Below are 25883 nucleotides of genomic sequence, written 5' to 3' on the forward strand. Positions count from 1 at the left end.
GAATAAGTGTGTCATTTAGCGATTATTTACTGGAAAATATTTTCGTCTGAGTAGAAGGTGACTGACAAGAAGGAAATTAAGGGTCTCATGTACTTTATTCCATCAAATATCCATTCAAATGCAAGTCTTCTGGCTTTGGTTGCCCATTCAGGGCACTGGAATCAACTTGTGCTGTAATGAGATATGTACAAAGACATCACTCAGCTGCTTCTCAACTGAATAGCAAGGAACTAAGATTAGACGAAACCCACATTTATATTGTTTATTGTGATGGATTATCAAGCCTGGGTAATTTTCCAGTCTGTGGAAGTAGCTTTTCATCATGTACAAGAAAAAAAAAATTGCAGCAAATGGCCTATTTCACAAAAGAGAAACAAGCCCAGTCTAAGACATATTGTTATGCCTGTCTGGTTCAGGACATTACAAAACAGCAACAATTTTCCCCAAGTCGAAATGTATTCACGTATTAAGTCAAAGAATATAAACCAAATAGAACTGATATATACTTGCTAACACAAAAGTCGTTGTGGATTAAACTAGCGATAACTGCAAACACAATGACACCAAAGGAAATGAAAATCTGAAAGACTGAAAGGCACCAATATTCCAAGTCCATCTTGGAAAGAAAGCAAGCAGGTGAAGACAGCTCCTTGTATGAGGCGTGAATAGCTATGGATTAGGATCTGACTACACGGCAGACAGGGCCAGCAACCAATGACATGAGGTCTTTCATTGGATGATGGCAACAAGTCCCCAAAATGTTTGGACAGGGCGATGTTTACCTCTCTTCTTTTAACAACAGTGCGCAAACATTGGAACTGAGGAGACCAGCTGGTGTACTTTGAAAGAGGACTGTTGTGCCTTGTGTGATCCAGGAATCTAGCTTGGGCTTGAGATGCAAAAGGAATCAATACTTTAAATTCCAACTTGACTCTTAAAATGTATCCATTGTGTACTTATTAATGAGAGTGAATATTATAATTCTGGCTTAGTCCCAGACTCGAAAATGCATTTTTCTTCAATAGGTTACTTCTGATATTATGAGATATTAAAAAAAATGATAAACGATTATGCCATAACACCAACGGTAAACAAATGTTTTGGTTTGTTTTTAATTCATTTCATTTCTCGTTTTGACATTTTAATACTAATAGTATCCACCCACGTTAAAACTCACACCGAAAAAGATACACGACACAACAGCCATGATTAATATTCTGGTCTCAAGTATATTTCATTATCTTCTGCTTAAAGTTAATTCTTCTAGTCAGCTCAGTTTAGGGACTTCTTTCGACTTGGGTGGTTAGATATTTGGCTGAGCAACATGGGAGACTGGATTTTGAATGTTGAATGTCTAAGTGCTGTTGCATAAGAGTCTTAAATGAGTCCTTGATAATCGGAAGACAAACACAGTTATATAAACTGCACATAAGCATCCGTCTATGTGCCGTGTAGCTGACTATTTGTGTGTGCACAAGTGAATATGCTTCGTCCACAGTGTGTGTGTGAATATCTGTGTGTATTTCTTCTCTTACCATCATGCGTGGAGTCCAAAGTAAGGAGATGGTATTTCTCCTGTCATTCTTATTCCACTTTAGTTCCTATTGTGCTGTTTTTCTTTCATTCAGTTCCTCTCTCTCCTACTATTTTTGCTCCTGTTGTCTTAAGAGATTGTTCATACCCTTCTACTTTCTTCATGTTTTTGTTTTTCAGTTCCTTTTCTCATCTTCTTTGTGTCCAACTTCATCTCTGTCTTCATTTTTCTTTAATAGTACTTCCTTTTGGCTTTCTTTTTTCTCTTATCCTTCTATGGTTTGGGATATATGTGTTTCTGAGGAGCGTGAATACAACCTTGATGGTATATTTCCCCACAGGATGTCATTAAGATGCAGCTGGGGTGGACATAAGGTGTGTGCTTAGGGATCAGCCAGAGCCAAAGCTGTGTAACAGATTGCCTTGCTAATAAACTATGAAAGGGCAGGAGCAAAGTGGTAGGGGTGTGTCAACATGTGTTGGGGAGGGGGGCAAATGGAAAGAGAATGCTAATAGTTCTGTCAAGACAATCACGAGTCAAGTGTTTGCACAGGTGCTTATCAAGATACACACACATACTTCATGTAGTTTCAATCAGATCTGCCCCTAATGGTAGTGGACACTTGTGCGAAAGTCTTTAGCCACCTCTCATCTTTTTATATTTTGTTAGGAAAATGGGAAATAGGTGCACAATTTATTCAAACATACAAACATAAATGGAAAGGGAGCATTTAAGACAAAAACAGAGTTTGTACAATTCTAACAAAATTAAAATTCAATATTTGGTATGACCACCTTTTTTTCCACACAGCCTGAACTCTCTTATGCACTCTTTCTTATAATTTCTTTAACTAGTGCATACTTCTCCAGCCTTTTAGGACATTTAGAGTTCTTTAGATATTGGCTGCTTTTTGTTCTGTTCCCTGTCAAGATGATCCCACATTGCTTCAATAATACGTTGGTCCAGGCTCTGGGGAGGCCAGTCCATGACTAATAGTGTTCTGTTGTGTGTTTTTCTATCCAGATATACTTATAGTGCACTACCAGTGTGTTTGAGATCATTGTGATCTTGAAAAATGAAGCATTTACTAATCTGACACTTTCCAGATGGAATTGCATGGTAGATCAAAATCTGTGGGTATGTTTCTACATTCATAATTCCGTCAATTTTAACACGATTCCCAGGACCACTGGTTTACCTCTACTGTTGCCACTGATTTTCAGTCCAGCTCTTGTGTAATTTCTCATACCTCGGTCTTTTCTCTCGCAGTTTCCCTTCCATAAGAATCGTTTCTTCCCCTTCCATTGAGACTATTTCTGGTGAGCAGCGTATAAAACCTCTATAAATGCCAGAGACATGTTTCAGGTCCTGGGTCAGGTATTTGCTGGACTTCTCATATGCCTTAAGGGCATGACTTTCAGATGCTTTTCATCTGCTGTGGACATTCTTTATTTTTTAGGCTTGTTTCTTCTTTTATTCTTCACTTGTCCAGTTCCCTCAATTTTTTTTTTTTACAACGCACTACACACAGTGCAGAGATATTAATAGCTAATGCTAATAGCGCTTCCTCATGAAAAATACTATTTCACGCCTATCAAACTGTTATCTTTGACATTTTCAAAGACTCAGCTAAAGAAATAGAAACAATATTATTATTACTTCTTTAATGACGTTGGTGACGTTCTGTTAGTGACTAAGGTAACAAAATGTACAATTTAAAATTGGTTCATTTCTACGTAGTTTGGTAAGTGTAAACACCGCACTCTGGATTTAGGTGTTGCTCATTGTTAAGGGGCTTAGCACACAGGGGGAGACTCACTTTCCAATGCAAACAGAAAAACAGAAAAAAAACATTACTATAGAAAGGTACAAAGACTGAAAATGACTGAAAACGCAGTCAGTGTACAAAGAGCTATTGCTGAGGACCACTTAAAGGTGCAAGAAAGTGACACCCTGGAAGCAAAATATAAAGAAATGAGGGGTGATTGTATGTTAATGTTATTGACTTTTGAGATTTATTCTGCTTTGTGTTTGTTACCTTTATTCCATTTTTCTATAAATTCAAATCTTCTTTGTGTGCAAGACTAATGAACCTGAGACTCATTCAAAATGACCTAGCCACTTACCTAGCAGTCACAGTAAATTTATACATGCACACATTTAAACGTCTTATCATCATGGGATGTGCAGATGGAGCTAAGTTGAACAATAATAAAAATGCAGATGATTACCCAGAATCACCTCAGGCTGAAGGAAATTAAAGTATATATTTTAAAGTGCTTGGGTAAAGTTGACTGAACCTGTATGTTTTGTTCAACAATGTCCTGATTTATATTCAGTGTCGCCATGCACATTAACAAGTGTGAACTGCATCTTGAATACAGCTTTATGTTGCTGGCTACAGGGCGGCTCCACTGAAGTAGATTGAACGTCACTACTTTGCTTAAGAATGAAGCAGTTTGTCGTGGGTGGAGATGTTGCATTTGTGTTTTCCACCCACATCTGATTTATCAAATTACCATTTCTACAATCTGTGGCCAAATATCTACTATATTTTGGCTCATCAACACTATTGCATTATACAATGAAGCACATTTACATTCAGAGGATGTCACTGGATCTGCTTACTCATTGGTCTATCATCGTCACACCAATTCCTCGGGGACGTTGAGGGCTCGCTGCCTCGTGAAAATACAAAATGCTGTCATCAGCATTTACGGGAGGGAAGGAGAGAGGGAGGAAGAAAGAGGAAGATGAGGAAGATTCCAAACAACACAAGTCACTAGACAGCCCTCACACATTTTAGCCAAACTAAATGATAGCCAATGTATTTTTGTTTATTTTAAACTGAAAATTGAGAGATAGCATATGGAGGAAGAGAAGATGGAAAACTAGAAAGAATAATGAATGGCACAAGTGACAGAACAAAGGTGGAAGGATGACAGAAACGCACCAGGTGGAAAGGAAAATAGGTGGAATGAGAGATGTGAATTGAGACAAAAAGAGACAGACAGTTTGAGTTAAAATGTTGAATTATTGCCTCAGTGGGAGAGGCAGAAAGTAAGAGGGTGGCTGACAGGATGTGTGCCTATGGGGCTTGTGCTGAACAGAGACAGTTGACTAAGACGATTAATGAGTTTCTCACTCCGCGAGACACACATACGCATACACACATAGACACAGGGTGAGCTTTAGTAATGACATCAGTGTTAAAGTCAGCGATGACTAAGTGTAGACCTCCAGAAAACTGATGATCAGTAGTAGATGAGTCTTCCCGGGGCAACAAAACGCATGACTATGATGTAATGTGATGTCCTGTGTGCTCAGCAGGTTTAGGTGTAGCATGCAGTCACTGTTTCCTAGGCTTTAGAGTATGAAAGGATAATATGTAAGTACCTTTCTTGCATATTTGCTTCATTTCCATGATCCGTAGCTCTCTTGTTTATGTACTTTTCATGGATATCAAATTTGTGGTTTTGGGCAGCTCTTGGTGGGACATCATAATGAACTTTTCACATCTGAATACATGAAGTACTTTTTTAGATATTAAAAGAATCAGATAAGTTAAACAACATCTAATACAATTTTCCTGAGTATTTTTTTGTATAACTGAAATACAACTTGGCTGTGTATGTGCACATGTGTACACAGACACAAGCCTATTTCAGGATTTCAGCAACAGACACTTAACTGTACTTAAGTGAATGCTCCAATATATTTAGTATGTTTATCTGGTTACTGAGGTTCTAAGCAACCATACTTGAAGAGCATGTGTGTGTGTGTGTGTGTGTGTCACGCATCAACATGACACAAGTGGTTTTGTGCATTGTGTGTGTTTGTATGTGCACTGTATATTTCAGCCAACTGTGCAAGGCCACTCAGCCGATAGCCAGACCTACATGAAGGCCAGAGGAACTCTACAAATAAACTCCTGTGGTACAGACCAGTGGACAGTTGAACAGATAGAGTTTTGTGCAGTGCATGTGTACATTACTGTATATGTTTGTGTTTGAGTGTGTGCAAGCCCTATGTATGGTGGTACTGTACTTGATTGGTTTACTTAGAGGGCTTGGCAAATACGTCCAGTAAACATAAAGTTTTTAGTTTCCACTCAGGCCTGCATTCTCAAACACAGTCTGAGACACACACGGTCAGCACACATCAGGTCTGAAATACATTTTGTGTTTGTCTTCAGGCTTCCTCTGGCTTCTTTTTTCTAGTTTTCAATATTTGTCCTTTCTCTCCTTACTGTCTTGTTTTCAGGCTTGTTCCCCTGTTACTTGTTTTACTCATTCTCATTCCAAACGTTTTATCCACAAAGACAGCTCATGTCCTAGAGATCAATAATTTCTAGTTTGGGAGTAAATACAAACAGACATTTATGGGGAAAAAGTATATGTCTGTTTATGGGGAAAAAGTGTTTACATGTTCATATCTCCCTCTACACATGTTTGCTACAAAAAATAACAATAATCTATATTTTCTCGTGGGCATTTAAAATATTCCCTTTCAGCAATGTACCAAAAAAATTTGGTTTCATTCACTGTGAGGCAGCAGTATGAGCCACTGAGACTCTGTTGAACCTCTATCATTATGGTATCTTTGGGCTCCATTGGTGCAGAAACATTTTCCCAGACTAAAGTTGGACCATGAACTTATCGGACTTTATGGAAAATGTTGAATATTTTTGCTATTCTTTATTTTCATTTCTGAAGGGAGGGGTGCCTAAAAGAGACTGGCCTGCACACTGGTCAGTGTAATTATTGCCTATTCCCTATGCAATTATTCCCTGTATAACATCAGCTGGCTTTGGAAGAGGAAAACCCTTAATCACACTAACCCTTAGGAATGTCTGCTCTTGAGTGATCTATAAATTATTACTCACATGTCACAAAAGACTTGTGGTTAAACTCTGCATCAGTAAGTTGAGTGTGACTTTATGAGAGCAAAGCTTCGGGTGAATTTAAGTTAGTCGTTACAAATGTTACAACAGTTTTTCTTGGGGCCAATAAGGATGATGAACTGTTAAAAATATAAAAAATCCATAAGAAACAAATACAGTTGAATACATAGGTGCAAATGTGTAATGATATGTAGCTTTGTGTAATTATGAATGAGATTGATACATTTTTTAAAAAGTAAGTAAAAGTCCGAAGTGTGTTCATTGCAGTGACAACAGTTTAAAAATAAATAAATAATCTGTGCTCCAGCTGAAATAACTGGGGTGCTGAAGTTAATTAAAAAAGAAAAAAAAGCAGCAAAAGAGAAGTTTGGAATCAAAGTTGAAAGGAAAAAAGGCTAACAGAATATAACAAAAAGAAAGCTGATTGCAGACAAGTAGCATGTCATTTGAGATGAGAAACTCACTGCAATGAAGAAAAAAACAAACAAACTTACTTCTGTGGGACAGTGTCAGAAAGTTATTATTGCGGAATTACATATATGTGTGTGAAGTATTCGTATGCATGATTTAGGCACAGACCCGTGCACACTACTGGTAAATGAGGCCCGTCATTAGTAAAGGTTATTCTTGAAGATGTCACTTTGACTGTTTTTGAAGACACATTTCCCAGAAGGTTAAGGAATCACACACCCTTTCAACATAAACCAGGACAGACCTGGATATATAGTCAGGTAAAAAAACATAAAGAGTTTCCTGTGAAGTATCCAGTAGATTGTAGAACCAACTTTAAGTAATTGTTTCAGTGTGACTTTTTCAGTCTCTCACATCATTGTAGATGAACTGGTCCAGTCTTCATTACAACATTGCTTCAGTACATTGAGGTTTGTGGGAATTTGTTTATATGACTATCCTAAGGTGCTACCACAGCTTTTCAGTTGGGTCGAGGTCTGGACTTTGATCGACCATTGCAACACCTTGATTCTTTACTTCCTCCAATTTTGCTTGACAGTTGGTATTTGTCCTGATATGCTGCATTTGCTTTTCATCAAAAGTGATGATGTGCATTGTGGGCACTTTGGTCTCATCTGTCTAAAGGACATTGTTTCAGAAGACTTGGTTCAGATGCAATTTTGCAAACTTAAACCCTGTTCCTATGTTGGTAACCCTCAACCTTTACAAACAAGTCAAGCTTGTTCAGTCTTTTTTTAATTGTACTGACATAAACTTTAACATTTGAAAAGCAAATCAGGTCCTGTAGAGTCTGAAAAGTAGCCGTTGGATTTTTTTGGCAGTTTCTATGAGTACTGCTATGAGTTCTATGAGTACTCTGACCTTTTGGTGAATATGCTGGGGCATCCTTTCCTGGAAAGATTGTGCTAACACTACCTGAATGCTCCAGACCAGCAAACTGTCAAAACTTCTGCTTTTATAAAGGTTGTCACACTTGCTGAAGATTAGTTAATCTAATTCACTGAAAATAGTGCACCTGGCTGCTACTTACCCTTTTTCAGAGGACTGCAAAAGTCCTGTAAAAACTTTCTTAGTTACACGACTGTATCTTCCCCATCTAAATGTGTGTGTATATATATATATATATATATATATATATATATATATGTACACACACACATACATATATATTGGCTGAAAAGTCTGCACATCTTTTGTTAGAGTTCACTAAGTTGCATCATATAACAGCCTGGCATAACAGAAATGACCAGTTACAGTTCTGTCATTCAAGCAATTAGAAAGTGACTTTTGCTTTTTATTTCCTGTGTGTGTGGTGTTCACCCAGTTGTGCAAGGCCTCAGCCCTGGTTCTGATTAACTCTCTGTAAAAACACCTCTGTTCAGAACATCACAGCCCATACATAACACTCTCCCTTTGTCACACACACACACACACACACACACACACACACACACACACACACACACACACACACACACACACACACACACACACACACACACCGCTCTTACACATGCTGCACAGCTCCTGGAAGCTCCCAGTTCGCAAAGGGGAGAACACACCCACTATCGGAAGCCTGATAGAATTTAAGAAAGCTGGGACACACACACACACACACACACACACACACACACACACACACACACACACACACACACACACACACACAGTGCTCTGTTTTCTTAGCTTTGATACACTTATAGAGTTCAAAGGTGAGAGGGCTGGAGGTAACTGTGTGTTTTTTCAGAGCTTATAACCACCTAAAATCCACTTGTACACACACAAGGAGGTCCAGATGGCTGGGTGGAGGTAAAAACAGACATGCACATGCATACAAAACGCATAACACACCTCAAATATCTGTTACCTGACATAAATAGGGTGAGTCCCATTCATGCATCCAAGTGCTAGATTTGTTTGGACTGTTTGGGTTTTTTTAAATTTTGTTTTTCCTTTCTGTTAATGAGTTAGACTTCAATGTTTAATCTCCGGCTGTTAATAACATTTCACAAATAATATTCGGAGGATTAAAAACAGCAGCTCGTGCCTCTGTGTTGGTAAGTGTGCAGCTTTTGGCTGTTTCTAAAACACTAACACACATCAGACAGTCCAGCTTAGTGACGGGAGATCACCACAACAGCAGCACCAGCAGGACACATGATACATAGTAACTGACGTGTTCAGGTCCTCTAAATCTCAGCCAGCTGAGAGCAGTCACATGTGATCAATTGCTAAATTTATCACTTAGACCTAAATGCTGTCATCCACATGCACAAGGAACTGCATGCGTGCGCTTGTGTGTGATTGTGGGCTCAACCCCTGCTACCTCTTGAGACACGATTGACGGTATCTTTAGTGAGCAATTATAGCCAGAGCGACTGTGAAAAAGGTCACAGTCATCCAACTATCAACACTTTGCACCAAATGCCAACTGTGTGTGTATGCATGTGTGTACACTGTAGCCAAAATGCCAGCAGACACACTATCAGGCTAAACATCTCCCACCCCGCCATACCCAGTGATTGTAGATAATCTGCAGCAACTCTGCATGATTGATGAAAGAATTAGTGTTGCCAAGCAAAGCAATGCATTATGGGAATGAAGAACTTGTATTACTGTATAGGGAGCAGGGAATTAAAAATTACAGTGGTGATGGTTATGTGTGATTTTGTGTTTGAGTGTAAGTGTGTGCCACTAATAGGTGATGTGCAAGGAATTCTATCTATCTATCTGTCTGTTAGGGGTGCAACGATACTCGTATCGATATTGAACCGTTCATACAGTGCTTTCGGTTCGGTACGCATATGTATGAACAATACAAAATTTTTAATTTATTTTATCAACTTTCCTTCTGACGATGCTGTCTGTGTTGAGCGCTCAGTGGATCTGCGCTCGACAGTGCAGCCTAGGCGGAGTAGTCGAACACAGATTCACTGACCGCAGGGCAAGCTAGCGAGACAGAAGTTAAGCTCTCGTTGCAACATGGCAAATTGAACCTCCCTGGCATTTGGAACTATTTTGGTTTTCATGTGAGGTATGACCCTGAAGGTAGGCGCGTCATGGACAAAAGTAAAACAGTATGTCAGATGTGCTCAATTACATGGGTGGGAACTACTGCGTTAGCGCAGTTAGCTCGTTAACGTGTTGACACCGTCCAGCCCCACGCACGGGGCGATCCGTGGTAGCTCGTTAACGGAGATTTGCCGTGTTGTGGCCTTAACGTCATTTCAACGAGATTAATACTGACAGCACTAGTGGGAACACAACGAATATGACTGCACATTTACTCCGACAACAAGCACGCATGATACAAACGTTACCAGAGTCATTTAGACAGCCGTTAGCACATGATTCTCCTTATGGGTACCTGATATGTTTAATATGCTGCTGAGAATATAGCCCAGAAGAAGCGTATAGTATAGTTTTTATTTTGGAAAGAGCCATTTCTCTGTAATAACTCTCTTTTCCAAAGATGAGTGATTTCTCGATCAGATTTGTCTTTCATTATTTTTTTTGTTTCAGCAACATTAAATTTAAAAACTGTACTTTTGAGTTAAAATATATATTTATAATTTTAATAAATGACAAATTAAAAAGGCATTAACAGTTTTTTGTATCGAAAAAATTTCGAACTGTGACACCAAAGTATCGAAACTAACCGTGAATTTTGTGTATTGTTGCACCCCATCTATCTATCTATCTATCTATCTATTTGCTCTGAAATTAGAAAAATAAGAATGAAAAACTACACACTGCAGTAATTTTTTTGTAAACAGAAAGACAGCATCAGGTGCTGCTATGCTTTTTCATTGAAGTTTCTTTTCCCTGCAGTGCACTAGTCACAAATTTGGGAGTAGAGGTTTGATCAACTAATTGTTGCTTAAAACAATTTGTTGACTTTTGTCACCCTTTGGAGAAAATTCCAATTAGCAACATAAACCCTGCTGCCCCAAAATTGATTCACATGCCATGTGGCTGCTTTTTTTATTTTTAAAGGAACAGAAAATATATATTTATATATATTTTAATATACATATTTTCCTTATTTTTGAGCCAGAAAGATCATTCACAAACTTTATCTATGTCCCCTTGGAGGAAAAAAAACTATAATAAAATAAAAACTCTGCTTTTCTATCGTTGCTCCAAGGTAGGACAAATTATCAAAAGTAAGTCATATTATAAGTACATTAAATGGCAGATAGAGCAGGGGTTGTATTTCTGAAGAAAGGATTCTTTTAAAGTACAAGTGTACCTCCTGGATATGATGCCTTGCTTTAGAGTTTCAAGGTTTTACTTTATACGAATATCCAATTATCTGGAGATGTTCAACTTTCTCCTTGTCATTGTCAAATTCTCCTTCTGGATCTCCTGCCATCATTTACAGTGTATTATGGTTGCATGTATCTTTTTAAATTGCTTGGATTTAAAGAGACTAGTACTCTTGCAGGCCTTATATTCTATCTGCAAGAGAAGGGTGGTGTGACTGACTGTACACTCTTTCTTCTATATTACGCAGCCTTTCCTGTTTATCTGAGCAGCTTATTCCTCCAGATGGTGAGTTGTGTTACTGTGAGTTAGTATATAATGCCAGCAGGGAAGGTAAGGTATGATTTCATAGACATTTAACATGCTCTGTGGTGCCAGACACGCTGGTTTCAGCATCCGACCTTTAGCTAGGTCCCAGCTGGATAATGCGCCACTGTCTCAGCATCATATATTCTTTAACTGCCCGTAGATCCATAAATCTCAATGCACTACATACCCTGCAGGAATCACTGAATAAAGATGGGTAGCTATAACCATTTAAAGTTAAATCATTTGTTTTGGGTTTATGTTGTCAAGTGAATGGGCCTCATTTTCCCACATGGTGGATATCACCCAAGAAGAACAAACTATTTACAGACAGCAGGGAACCGTCATCTTTTGTTAGGTTTCCTTATACGGTTGATAGCTTTACTCTTTTCCCTTGGTATAAAACAAAGGACTTATATGTTACTCAGGGGGATGCTGTTTTTTCTTTTAATTTGATTCAATTTTGTTGGATTGAACAACAGACACATTTGCAATAAGGTATTTCTGACAGCTTGCTGACAGGAGGAATTTGGACACTTTACTTTTGAGAGACAAAAAACAATATAGCATCTATACTTCAGTCAGCGTTTGGTTTATTAAGTTTGAATTCAAATTAATGGTCATGGAGAAGCATGCCTTACTGACTGAAGATGCTGCTGTGAAGGGATCACAAAGTTCTAAGAGGACCATTTCAGTTACAAGACGCCTTATTGTAGCTTTCGGCCAGCCACAGTAGTTTGAATTCTGACATTTTTGGACCAGAGTAACAAAAATACTAATACTAATACTAATAATAATGTATGTGTATTTCTTTAACAGAAGGATGCCTTCTATCTCCACTTACACACAAACCTAGCCTGCCTAGTGTATTTCCCTCCTGGCTTTCCAATTTAAATGCAAATGTTCCCAAATCGGACTCCACAAAGGCGCAGAGGCAAAATCATTTGACGCAGATGAATTATATATTTTAATTAAGCAGCCAAAAGAATCACGCCTATTCAGCCCTTTCCCCTCCAATAAGAAATGAATAAATAAATATGGAATAAGAATGGAAAACGGAGGGTATAAATGGGTGAGTCAGGGTAGGTAGGAATGGAGAAATGAAGGCATGAGAGTTTGTACCGAGTTTGCGTGATTGCAGCTCTAACCGCCCGTGGGTTGTCATTATGTGAACGATCTGAAGCTGTCAGATTTCAAAACTGTATTGTTTTCTGATAGACGGGCTAAATACCCCCACGGTTTCGAGCATAGACACACATATTGGAGCATTTGAACCCACATAGTCTTAAATGCATGCAAACACCCAGGCACACAAACGTCATTTGGATTTTGATGAGCAAACCAGCACTTAGAAAATGAAGAGCAGAGATGGGGATTGTGATGATGTGACAGGGGATGCAATTTTAATTTCACCCCCTGTCATTCTCCTCAATATCTGTTCAGATGAAATACATATGAGCTGCCAATCACTCATATATACTAACAGAAACTCCAGTGCAGGGGCACAAACACACAATCTCTCAATCATATCTTTGCATGCAAACTTTCAGTCACTATTTTAATCTTTGGCTGGCGCACACAAACACACACACACACACACACACACACACACACACACACACACACACACACACACACGTACATAACCAAAAAACATAAATGCAAAGTCGATACTGTTAAGTAAAAAATTGTAGTGCAACGCAGCATTCAACAGGTGACTCAACAGAAGGTTGTTAAAATCTTAAAACCAAACATGCAGCCATCACAGATAAAATGAAAATAACTATACAGACTTTCTTCCATTTTTACTGTACCATTTAAACAGTCTCAGCTCAGCTGTGTAAAGACAAGAAAATCCCCCAAAATACGTAGTTGGAGCAATTAAAACTGGTACGATGATGGCTAAATAGCAAACTGAGTGTGCATTGTTTGCATTTTTGCCACAGGGGTTGGTATACTCTTTGAGAGTTGTCCCATTAAAATTTTTTCACAATATAATATATTTCTATATAAAAGAACATCATTAAAAATTGCAACAAAGTAAAGGAAAAAAATGCATTTTGAATTCCATGTATTTAAAGACATAAGTGGATTGATTTCCATAAGTGGAAATCTGATATTTTCTTCAGGAAAAATCACATTTTGTCCTTTTTATTGTGATTTTATATTATTCCCCTTAATTTCTCAGTAGTGCGGTCCCAAATACAGTTTTCTACCAGTCTTCACCAGTTATTGTGTTATTATGGATACTTGTTAACAACGGATATGCTTGGGCTGTCTGGGCAATGGGAGTTGGGGGTGATGCGGGGCGTGGCAGCAGAATTTATAAGTGCATCATTGGTTTTATCTCTCACACTGTGCATAGCCTCTGTCTGGGTAACAAACCACAAGAACAACAACACCTGTGCAAACATCTAATTCGGAGCGCTAATACTTGCAGCTCTCTGCCAATCACAGAACAGTGTAGAAAAGAGTAAGATTCCTGCTTGCATAGCTATGCTACACAGCTATAGATTTGTCATTCACTCTTTTTCTTTTTTTTTTTTGTTCTAAAACATTATGAACAACAAGTACTTCTAGCCCCATGTCACTAAATTAGTAACTGTCAGCTGAGCTGAAGCGTGATGATTACTTCTTTGGGACTGATGTCAGGCACCCAAGATAACATGGTATACATTTTCATACAGAGAGGGAAAAATAGCTACCTACTAAAGTGAATGGTTGTCTGAATACTCAGTTATTTGTGTCCCAGCTTTAGTTTGGTCATTCATAAAAGAAAATAAAAAAAACATTCCCTAGAGTTTTCAGTGTCTGATTGTTTTAGTGTGATTGTAAAAGCTTTTCCTTGTTCTTGAGCATAACTCTGCAGTAGTTGCAGATGTATTTTCCCGTTTGTGAGATGCTTAAACATGGAGTAGTGGTGTTCATGTTCAACCCTAACAAAGAGAGACAAGACAAGTGAAGGGTATGATATAAGGAGGGAGAGGAAGAGATGCATACTGAAAAGAGAGAAGACCGAGTGATTTAGGAGAGGGAAAAAAAGGGATTGAAGTAAAGAAGCAGAAAAGAGAATCAAGTAAAGGGAAGAAAGAAGAGCTGAAGCCAAACAAAGAGGAAGATGTAATGGGATATGACACAGGTTTTTAACAGCTGGAGTCTCGCATCAAAAGAACAAGGAAATTCACTTTCCTTTCTCTGCCTCTATTTGGAGTGCTTACTGTGTTCTTCTCATGCAGACACACACACCTTACTCACCACAGGTCTCAGCAGCAAGCGGACCCTTAGACAACCCCTGTCTGTATGAGAGCCAAGTATTTCTCCTCACATAACAGAGGAAAGGAGACAGAGAAACAGCCCAGGCACCGGAGAGTAGATGGAGAGTGAAGAGAGAGGCCACTTTTTAAAGGGAGGATCTAGGTTCAAGCCCCATTGTTGGCAAGGCTCCACCAAGCTCAACTTTTCTTGTACAAGATTGTGCATTCGTAGAAGCTGCTGCGGGGTAGCTCTGTTGTAGCTGACCCTGGCCTCTGACCTTGCAACTTTCTGCAGATGAGGGGGCACTAGCATCTCATCAGCGGACAAATGATCGTATACTGGAACCTTCGCAAATAAGTTGGTAAAAACAAATGTAGACATTATAAAGGGGAGTCACTCATAGTACTTGTAGAACGACACCATGCGTACCGTAACCCCTGAGTTGACCTAGCAGAAAGAAAAACCATACTTGAATCTGGCAACATGACTTATTGCCTGAGATCTACTTGACTGATCAAACCACTGTGGTTTGCAAAAAAGACCTTGCACAACTACCCCTAAAATCCTACATTGTTCTTTTTAGAGGAGCCCGCTACCTTAGCCAGCTGCTGTAAAATAACCATAACTCCCCTTTTATAACCACAATTTGTCATTTTTACAATGTTTTTGCAAGAATGAACGAAACCTATTTATTTTAAGAGAGCACTGAGACTGTTATTTTGGGAACAGAAAATGCATGAAACTTAAAGACCAAAGCATTGAAAGTATTAGAAAGCAAAAGATGTGTGCAACTTAAAACCTCTTTCATCTCACCTCACTTTCAACTGGTAAAACTAAAGTACGTAAGACGAAGGGGTGCCCGTGAATTATTGTTGTTTTAGACGAGAGCTGTGCGTTTGTTTATGGTGTGCTATACCTTTAAGAGCTGCTGGCCATAGCCCATCCCAGAGAGGATGGACCCATTAGACTGATGAACACAACGAGAGACAGAAGGAGAGAGATGCACATGAAGAAAAAGAGAGTAAGGTTACACAGTGAAAATGATATCAGCAGATGAGAGGAGTAAAGAAAGGAAATAAAGGAGTGGGAAAGAAACAGGAGGACACGAAAAAAAAACAACCCAAAACCACTTCAGCAACAGCAATACTGAAGGGAGATAGACACTGAGAGAGACAGAGAGAAGAGAGGAAGCAGCTATCTCTCCATCTCTTACATCTCTTACATTGTAGGCGTCTATGGGTCTGTCAGTCAATCAGGACGACAGGCGGACACACTCACTAGCCGGCTCTTTGGCTCTTGCACGCACTGATAACTTTGCTGTGTATGTGTCTACAGATGGCAAACCTTGTGACATCGTTGTGCTGTGTAGTTCTGGCTGCAGTGGTGGTAGCCTATCCTCGCAATGGTGAGTATGCATTTCCTTTTCTTGATTTGCTCCTCCATTTCTGTTCTAAGGCCTGCTCTGCCTCTCCTTTATGCTCAGAAAGTTTGACAGTTTCTCTTCTTCTCCCTGTTAACTTTACTGTCTTCTACACCCTCAGCTCCCTGCATTGTTTCTATTTCTCTGCTCATGAAGTGGTTTTAAAGATTGCAGTATGTTTATGGATTTGAGCTGTGTGTCATTTGGCCACTCGGTCTGAGGTCAAAGGTGCAACAGTCTAAGACAAATGAACCTTTGAGAGAAAGCTTATCAAATCATCTTGTTACCCCATGTTATGTGGTGCTATGTGGTGCTAAGGCTTACTCAGAAACAAATGTTGGTTCAACAAAGTAGGTAGCCAGCTCAACTGATGATCATGAGCACTCGTGCACTGAAGTTGTGAGGGAGAAAGGGAAATTGGAAAGTAGATAATGCAGTGACTGCTCTTTTGAGACTTCACCCAAGATTCAGGACTGTAAATTAGACCATGTGTTTAAATGGGTGGGTGGGTGTGTGCATGCATGTGTGTGTTTGTGTGTGTGTGTGTGTTTAAAGGAAGTAAACGAGTCACTTCAATTCTAGAGAAGAGTGGCATTGCCTTATTAGCCAATGAGATTGGACTGTTTAACTCAGATGACCCAGAGGAAGAGTCAAAGGAAGTCAATGACGCACATCACTCTGTCACGAGGGTCTCTTATACACACACACATACACACACACGCACACACACACACACACACATAAGCAGAGCAGACATGGCAGATTTATATATAAATCTGCGAAGTAGAAAAATGGAAGCTTCTCAGGGTAAAATGAAGGAAGAAAAAAGTAAGAGGAAGACATCAAAACTACAGAAAGCAAACACAAGGAGAGCTATGGAGAAAAATAACAGTGAATGCTTGTTTTCTTGCTTATCTTCTTCACTTAATATGTTTTAAGGATGTTTTTCAGTGGAAAATGTGGCTGTATTTTAGAAATCATGCTTTTCCACTTAAATTTCTTGCATTGTTTTAAAAAGTTGAACAAAAGTAAGACAAAGGCAGCAAGAAAAGTAATTACAGAATATGTGAAAACAAACGGCATACAGGAATAGCACACATGAAAAGAGGAAGAAATTAGTAACAAATAGTTCTGCCTGTGGGAGAAAAAAACTTCTGTACATTTGTGGGTGTATGTTAGCACTCTAGTGCTTGTGGATTTTCTGTTTTTTGTGCTCCATAGCTCGGCAATCTTATACTGTGTAACACACAAATGCCTATATGGTCTGTGTAAACGAATCACAACACATATCCGTAACCAAGTAACAAAAGCGGTAGGATGATGAGTAATATCAAAATTTGCACTCCACATTCTATCTCAATACATGTCACACACACACACACACACACACACACACACACACACACACACACACACACACACACACACACACACACACACACACACACACACACAGAAACACATCTGGTTGTATTGCAAAGTGCCTTGTTGCTCTGACAAATTGCCAGAAAGTTTGACTGACAGGATTCCCTGGGGTATGCCTTTCTTGGCAGTGAGAGTGAAGCACATACGTGCACTGTGACACACACACACACACACACACACACACACACACACACACACACACACACACACACACACACACACACACACACACATATATATATATACGTAGTCAGTATTAAGGGATGGAGAGGGAATGAACTTGCTTGGTCTGACTCAGTTTGTACAAAAAGCACATGCAGAGGAAGGCTCAAACTGTGTTTGTGTGTACTTGTGTGTAAGTATGTTTGTGTGACATGGAGTGTATAGGAAATCCATTTGAGACTTCCTAATTAATGACAGCAGTGCATGCTGAACAAAGACAATAAGAAACAGTGGTAGAAAGCATCTACAGACTGAGTCAATCAAATAGTTACAAGCTTCACATTTACAGAAGTCGCTCTTGTCTGGAAGAAGGATAGAGGATGGCGCGCGATGAGACTAAGAGACAGATGAGGAGGGATGAAACAAACAAGAACTCTCTTGAGAAGTAAAGAGAGAAAATGGCCTTAAATGGAAGACTGCTGTAAGACTACTATATCTAACCCACAAAAAGAAAACACTTTGGGATTAATCAGCTCTCTCTAATATTAATTAGGGAAGCTGTTATTATCCTTTTGTGCCAAGTATGTGTTGGCTGTATTTTACGATTTTATTCAAATATTCATTAAAATATATTAAAAAAAGAGCAGAACATTGTGATCATTGTGATTATGAATTCAGCAATAATCAGCATAAGTGGTTACGATGGGACTAAAGAATATCTTGAGATATTTTAGAGCAGCTGGTGTTCTCAATCACGAACAAAGTGCACAAGGGAGAAATAAAAGAAATGCGTAAAATCTGTTTTGCCTCCTATTTATACTGGAACAAAACGTATTATTTTAATGAAATGTGCAATAAATCTATTTACTGCTATTTACCTAATAATCAAAAGAGAATGGCTGGTCATAGGGTGCATTATTTTTTTTAGCAACAAGTCCTCACCTCAAGTAATTACAGCTGCTCTGATATGGAGGACAGTACATAAATTGGCCATTTAGCTATTTATTGAAAAAAGAAAACAAGACTTGAAAGGAAACTCAGACAATAGAAATGGTATTCTTCTAATAAAACAGGTTCGTATGTGGCACTTTTCTACTTTACTTGAACACTCAAAACATTCTATACAACATGCCTCATTCACCCATTTATACAAGCACTTTTTTCTACACTTAAGTGCTTTCTGTCTAACGTTCACACAAATTCACACTCCAATGGACCCAAAGGACAGCAACTCGGGGTTCAGTAATTTACCCAGAGCATGCAGGCTGGAGCGGCCAGGGATGGAAACGCCAACCTTCCGACCTGCTCTACCTCCTGAGCTACATCCACACCAAAATATACAATGAACAGAATAAATGACTGAAAGGTCAGAGAAAGTTGTATCAGTTAAGGTTCCTTGAATGTGATATTTGATTTTATATTTGATTGCTTGTGAAAATGGACAAGGAGATGGATAGAGGGGGGACAGGAATGATAACGGATGGAGCCAAGAATATGTTTGGGGAAAAAGCATTAGAGAATACATTTCTACAAAGAGAAAGAGAGATATAAAATTATCATTATTGTATTTCCAGATTATTATATTTCAGTAGTGATACAGTCACTCACATTATATAAAAAAATGAATCCGCCTATATGATTGATCACGTATGAGTTCAAAAACCTCTTTCTAGCTCTGTTTTTTATCTTTCGTTGTGTTCTCTCATTCCCTCTTCATCCTGTTCTCTGCGTCTTTCTCTCCTTCTTGTTTTATTCCTGAGATATACCAGAGAGTCTCTAGTCAAAGCAATACCATTACATTAATGGGGTGCCTCAAACAGTAAATACTGAGAACAAGCACAATGAGAATACAAATTAACTGCACAAGAACACTCAATGGAGAGCGGAAGGAGTAGAGCAAAACAAGTGAAGAAAATTAAACATGGAGTGAGGAAAATGAGGCGTAATTGAGATCATTTTGAGATTGCATACATTTCAGCTGAATTTTCCTCTTATTTTTTTTACGACAGAAATAGTGCAGCTACATCTGCTCCTCCACCTTATCTCTGTGTATGCGACTACTGTAGGAGAGAGAGAGTGAGAGTAAATGTGGTGACATCATGCTGTTGACTGAGAGGGCAAGTTATTTATGGGAGTCCATATCCTGATTGAGAGACGAACATTTCCACTCATAATCATCCCCTCCATCTCTCCCCCTCCCTCAGTGTCTTTATGCCTCTCTGTTTCCCCCTCCATCCTCCTCTCTCCCCAACTCAATACTTCATCCTCTTTCTCTAATTCAGTCTTCACATCATCCACACTTACCAGCCTTATGGTTTATTTTATTTATTTATTTATTTTTTATTTTGCCATCCTTCTCCTCCTGTTCAGTCCCTCTAATACTTTACATTATTCCATCCCTTTGCTCTAGATACTTTTTTGCTTTCACATCATTGCTTTCTCCACTAACTCCGTAATCCATCCGACAAGTGATCAACAGCAGATTTATCACCCGTGACATCATTTGCTGGTACACCACTGTCACTAAATGCTTTTGTGCGCTTCATCTCGGGCCTTTGCTGAGTCTCTGTACCTTACCCTCCACCTGACTGCTATGGATTGAAAAGAGAGAGAGGAAGATAGAGAGACTCGTGAAACAGAAAGTGATCCAACCGGGTGAAAGTAGGAGAGAGAGAAAAAGAGAGCAGGAAAGTAAGAGGTTAACTCCTGCACTAATTCCATGGTATTACAGCTGTCAAAGCTGTATCTATTTCTTGAGCTTTCGACACGCGCTGCCATGGCTTTCCAACATGCCTGGGCGTATACTTTGCTAAACTGCAGCCTTATTTATCCATACTCTTTTGAATACATCATGATAAATGCTGAAATTAAATCAATCCTGGCATTTTTCACCATTTATCATGCAAGGCTGCCAAGTCTAATTTAATTCATGTGCAGATGCTCATCTAGACATACGTAATTAGCTTTAATAGCTGCAGCACTCCAAAAGCGAGATGTCAGACTGAAATACAGTATACATATACCTGGGTGCTTTTTAATGCTTGTATCTCCTACTAATCCAGTACAGTCTGTCTATATCACTGTGTATTTTCATAAATTAAGATCCAAACGGGTGATTAAAAGGACTTTTTTTTTTTTTTACCAAAGATTTTTATTTTTTTAACTCACTTGTATGGCAAATGCTGCAGTTTTTGGTTGGGAATGTAGGATCTTCTGCAGGATGACTTCTTATTAAAATCTGACATGCAAACTAACTTTATTATTACTGATCATGTATATTTGCAAAAAGCTCGACAAATGTGCTGTAAGACAAGTTGATTGAAATTACACAAACAAAAAAAGTCATAGGTTTTTAAGCCAAAGAAATGAGAGAGGTTTAAAACAAGTTCCATTCTAGTGAAAAGCTGTCATGGCAGCAGCAATGTGTTTTTGTTGGTAATTCTAAAAGTCTTGAGCACACGTTTAGAATTACCAGAGACAACTCATTTGGAGCAATTATTCATGGAATCTCGCTGCTTTCTAATGTGTTATCAGAGAAAATAGACAGCTGCTGTAAATTATAGGTGATCCTGGTGTAGTGTGTCTGCTTGCCTGGCTGTCTTGTATGTTTAAGCCATGTATGTGCAGAAGAAACCTCAAGTGCACTCATTATTGTGAGTAGCACTCAAAGTAATCAGTGTTCCTTATTTGGCACATTGCTTGTATTAAATTCAAGATGGAGCTCAACCAATTGATTGACTGACTGGATTGGCAGATGGATTACAGTCTGACTGACTGGCATACAGGCAAAGTGAAGTAGCCCAATTTGATCATGATTTTGAAACACAAAAACAAATGTTGCCAAAAGAATACAATGAAAGATAAAAGTAACATAAAAAAAGAAGAAAAGAAACTGGTCAATAGCCAAAACAGTCCTGAGATAAATGTAGTGAAATGTTTTTGTTTCGCTGAAAATGTTTGGGTTAATACAACTTAAAGTAAAGAAGTTGTTGATATGCTCTGTTATTCCCAACATGCTACTAGGTCATGTTTGAGACCAAAAGTTCTTAAATGAAACCACAAATGACTAAAATACATTTTAGCGATAATGGATCAAATGGACTCGGTACTGATTTTCAGATGGCTACTCTTTTCTAAAGTATTTATCCATTTTTGATTAAATTGGTTTTGTATGAATTGGAACATCAAATATGACAGGCAATTTTCAAATTTCAAATGATATGATATTATCTCTCTCTGACCTTGGATTAGACCTTTCAAGTAGCAGGGAATCCTGAACATATATTAAATTATCCCTTTCATTTATTATCTTCTGCTTATCCGATTAAGGATCTCAGGCCCGTGAAGCCTATGGCCATCTAACATAGGACAAGTGGCGGGGTACACTCTGGACAGGTCGCCAACCTGTTGCAGGACCAACACAGAGGGACAGTACAGCCAATTTAGAATCACACCAATTGCCTTAACCCTCTCCAGGCAGACGTTGCAGATTTGCAACAGTTAAGAACTAACAACCTGATTACCCCACATACATATTTTATGAGGTTTTTTTTACTCAGAAGTACCACTGCAGGACTTGGTTGTGCATTAGCAACAAAAAACTTAATTTGGGCCTGAGAGGGTTAATAAAGTTTGAGGGTTTTTTTTATTATTATTATTTTAGTTGAGGTAGGATCTGTTTAGATTCACATCCAACTCCTGAAGAAAACAGGGCATTTCTTTCTCTAACAAATTACTTTGTTCTTGTAAAGTTATTCAATGATTTATATGTGTTAGGAGCTGAAATAAGGAAATATAGATATCTTGTCAGGCTAAAACTTGAAATAAATACTGGAAGACAACTACAATATAAAGAGAAACAAAATGATCAGTTTTCATTTAATCTTTGTCATATCATAAGTTCACTTCAGCTGGAAAATACAAAATGTGAGATAGGAAAAACAAATATCTGTAGAATCCATTAATGTTCACTACTAAATATTCTATAATTTGTCCACTATAGATTTCGGATTCCCGACTGCCTGATACAATCTGTCTGGTAATGGCCCATTTCCAACCAATCACTGTTTTATGCCAAGATATGGAATCTCAGAATCTCGCTATCTGAGTCGAAGTGTTTGTTTGTGTGCTATCGGACTTAGTGTGTGTCTATGTGTATTGTCCCATCTAACTCTTAACTCTTAACTCATTAATCTTTTAGTAGGCATTCCCAGTAAGCCTTTGATCAAAGCTTGACTGGGAATCCCAGTAAAGTCATCACTCTTTGATGGCTGCTTCCCAAAACTCTGAAGCAGTTAAATAACATGCACATTAAAATTTTATCTTTCAGTTTTCCGCCCAAAATGTATAAATGAATTTGAAAACTAGATCTGTAAGCCTTAATGGAGCACAGTAGGGAAGTTCCTGAAAACTGACACTGACTGGCAGCAGTGCAGTTGAAGGTCCTAATGGTTCAAATAGTCATAAAATAAATATTGTATCGATGGTTTTCCATAAAACTTTGAGGTTTAGTCTGTAATGCATTTTCATAATAATAAACCCATTTTAGAAAATATGTGGCTGACCACCATTTTTTTGCCATATTTTTTGTTAATTCTCATAAACTTGTAGTAACATATTAACAAATTGTTAAAATAGTCTTAACAGATGTTGCTATATTACCCAGAAACCTCTTAAATTACAGTTGATAGAATGTAGAAGTAGAACCCCTAAATCTCAGTTGAGTCCGTCTGATATGGCCCTTTAGAAGTGAAAATAAACACTATATGTGAGAGCCGCACCAGAACTCAAATGAGCAACAAGTTTCCTTCACTGCATCTTCTCACGACCTTGCTTTATGTCTTTTTTTCTTTTACCTCTCCACCTCTCTTAGAATTACTTTCATTAACAACATTCAACATACAAAGACAACTTCCCTGATCTCTGACATTCAACTCCTGAAAGTGGAAGTTGCAGAGGTACTTTTTTCAGCCTTTTTCTCTCTCTTCATCTCTGCTTGTATATCTCTGTTTCAAACACAGTCTCAAGATGAAAGTGGAGGAGAAAGTGCAGGTGAAGCTGCCCTTGAGCAGCATTATATTGCACTAGCCAGCATATACACTCATGCCAGGCTTTACCCAATTCTTTAAAGGAATAATATGAATATGCTGATGTGTGCGTTGGCTAATGTGAGTCATTAGCAGAAGTGCAGTCTAATGAGGCTTACAGCAGGTCACAGTTAACCAGTGTTTAATGACAAATAAATAGTGAATGGATTGATGTGATTGCTTTAGGGTCAGACAGCATTCAGCATTTTAGACTTATAACAGTATATTTCTGCTATTGAGCATCTATGGTATGTGCACACAGAGCTTCAGATATGCTAGTGTGTGAGTGTGTCTGTGTATGTGTTTCTACTTACTAAGAGACTAACTGCTGGTAATCCTATCCGGAAGTTTTCAGTTATTGCTTCACTGACCTGAAACCAAAATGTGAGTGAGAATGTGTGTGTATGTATATGTGTGTGTGTGTGTGTGTGTTAACACACATTAGTCGTCTGGTGTGCAGGTGCTTCTCTGTATGTCCGTATTAATGTATATAACTGATTCAAAATACACTAAAGTGTGTTTGAATAAGTGCATGCTCTGCAGTGCTTGTGATTATGTGTGCCGACAGTATAGACTGCAGTGTATGTGACCCTGTCTTGGCTGTGGTCACTATAAAGACTTGTATAATTTACCACTACCCTGCTGTGCAGCAAATGACCACCTGTGTCTGTGTGCAATCAAAAGATTAGGTCAGGAAAAGAAAGCAGAAGTAAAATTAGAGGTTGACTCAGGATTGAGTCTTTGGGAGGTTAGGAATTTTAAGTTTCAATTTATTGACTTTACTTAAGAGGATGTAGTGGTTCTGACATACTGTGATGTGCACTGCTTCTAGAGTGTGCCATTTAATGTGCCATGCAAACAGAAACCTAAGCACTTTTGCTTTCCATACTGTATATCATGCTGTAAAAGGCCTCATGAATATACATAGTTGTACATTTTATTTATTTTTATTTATACTTAATTTATGGCATTCTTTTTCTTCCATAGTACAGTTCATCTTAAATGTAATTCAATAGCTCATTTCTTATTAAATGTAGAATGCTGCGTATCATCTAGAGTGTTTATTTTACAAATAGAAAAAAATGCAGCTTTTTTCTTTTCTATGCACTCTGCTTTATGACTCCAGTTCAATGTATTGTAAAAAGAAAAAAAAAGACAGATAAAGGCATAAAAACATTATAATGTTTTTATGCCTTTATCTGTCTTTTTTTCCACCTTATAAAGTGGACAATAGCTAGTTTTTCTTTTGCCGACAAAGTAAGAATAAAAGGTTCTACAATTGTGGCATTTGAAAGAGGACACTAACAGAATTGATTAAAAATAAAAGAGCTAGCTGTAATTTCAAAGAAATCAACTTAACAAATCAATTTATTTTAGTCATTAAAAGAAGCATTTCATTCGTAGTTGAACAGAATGTCCCCTACACTGAATCGAGTGACCATTTGCAAGATAGATTTTCTGTTTCCAAAGCCACTTTGTTGATTCTAACCCATTAAATCTCAAGTTGTGTTTTGCTGTGCCATTAAAATCACTGAGCCCCCACTAGTTCCCCCAGTTCCTCCTGATAGACTGTTCAATAAGTTAATGTTGCCAGGAACCTAATGTAATTCCTGCTAGTATGAGCTGAGTTTTGGCTAATGTTGCTTTGCAATAAAACTTTGTTCCAAGACATTGGAACTGAATCACAAGAGCCTTAAAAGGGGTCTTGGGCCCTCAATGGTGCAACAGTTCTAAATATACACATTTAATTTGATCTATTGCGGACAGAAAGACCTTCAGTGTGATGCATTGGGGGGAGAAAGTGGCAGAGTGACAGAGGGAAAAGATTACCATTTATAACACTGAACTTCAGTTTAATTTAATTCAGCTCAACTTTATTGCCATTGCTCTGAACTTAAACCATTCCCCTTCGCTCAAATACACAAAGAAACAAGAAAACAAAAAACAAAATTCTGAGTGCAGTGAACGAGCAATGAAAACTGAGCAATCAGTCAAAGCGGAAACTACAAAAGAAGGCAAAACAATAGAAAAAAAAAGAAAGAAAATCAGCCGAAG

At 38.3% G+C, this 25883-nt stretch overlaps 1 protein-coding gene across 3 annotated transcripts in view; it reads left to right on the plus strand.

The window, feature by feature from the left end:
- The window catches only part of cntfr (ciliary neurotrophic factor receptor), a 207545-nt gene that overhangs the window by 65839 nt on the left and 115823 nt on the right, over positions 1-25883 (plus strand). For 2 of the 3 annotated variants that reach the window (XM_040000229.1, XM_040000230.1), the window contains exon 3: positions 16071-16140. In XM_040000229.1, coding sequence (XP_039856163.1) covers positions 16071-16140 — 70 coding nt within the window. Of the gene's footprint in view, positions 1-13637; positions 15961-16070; positions 16141-25883 lie in introns of those variants that run through there. The other variant, XM_040000231.1, reaches the window with a different exon arrangement.

Source organism: Simochromis diagramma, unplaced genomic scaffold, assembly GCF_900408965.1.
Source record: "Simochromis diagramma unplaced genomic scaffold, fSimDia1.1 OVJJ01000596.1, whole genome shotgun sequence".
NCBI classification, from domain to species: Eukaryota; Metazoa; Chordata; class Actinopteri; order Cichliformes; family Cichlidae; genus Simochromis; species Simochromis diagramma.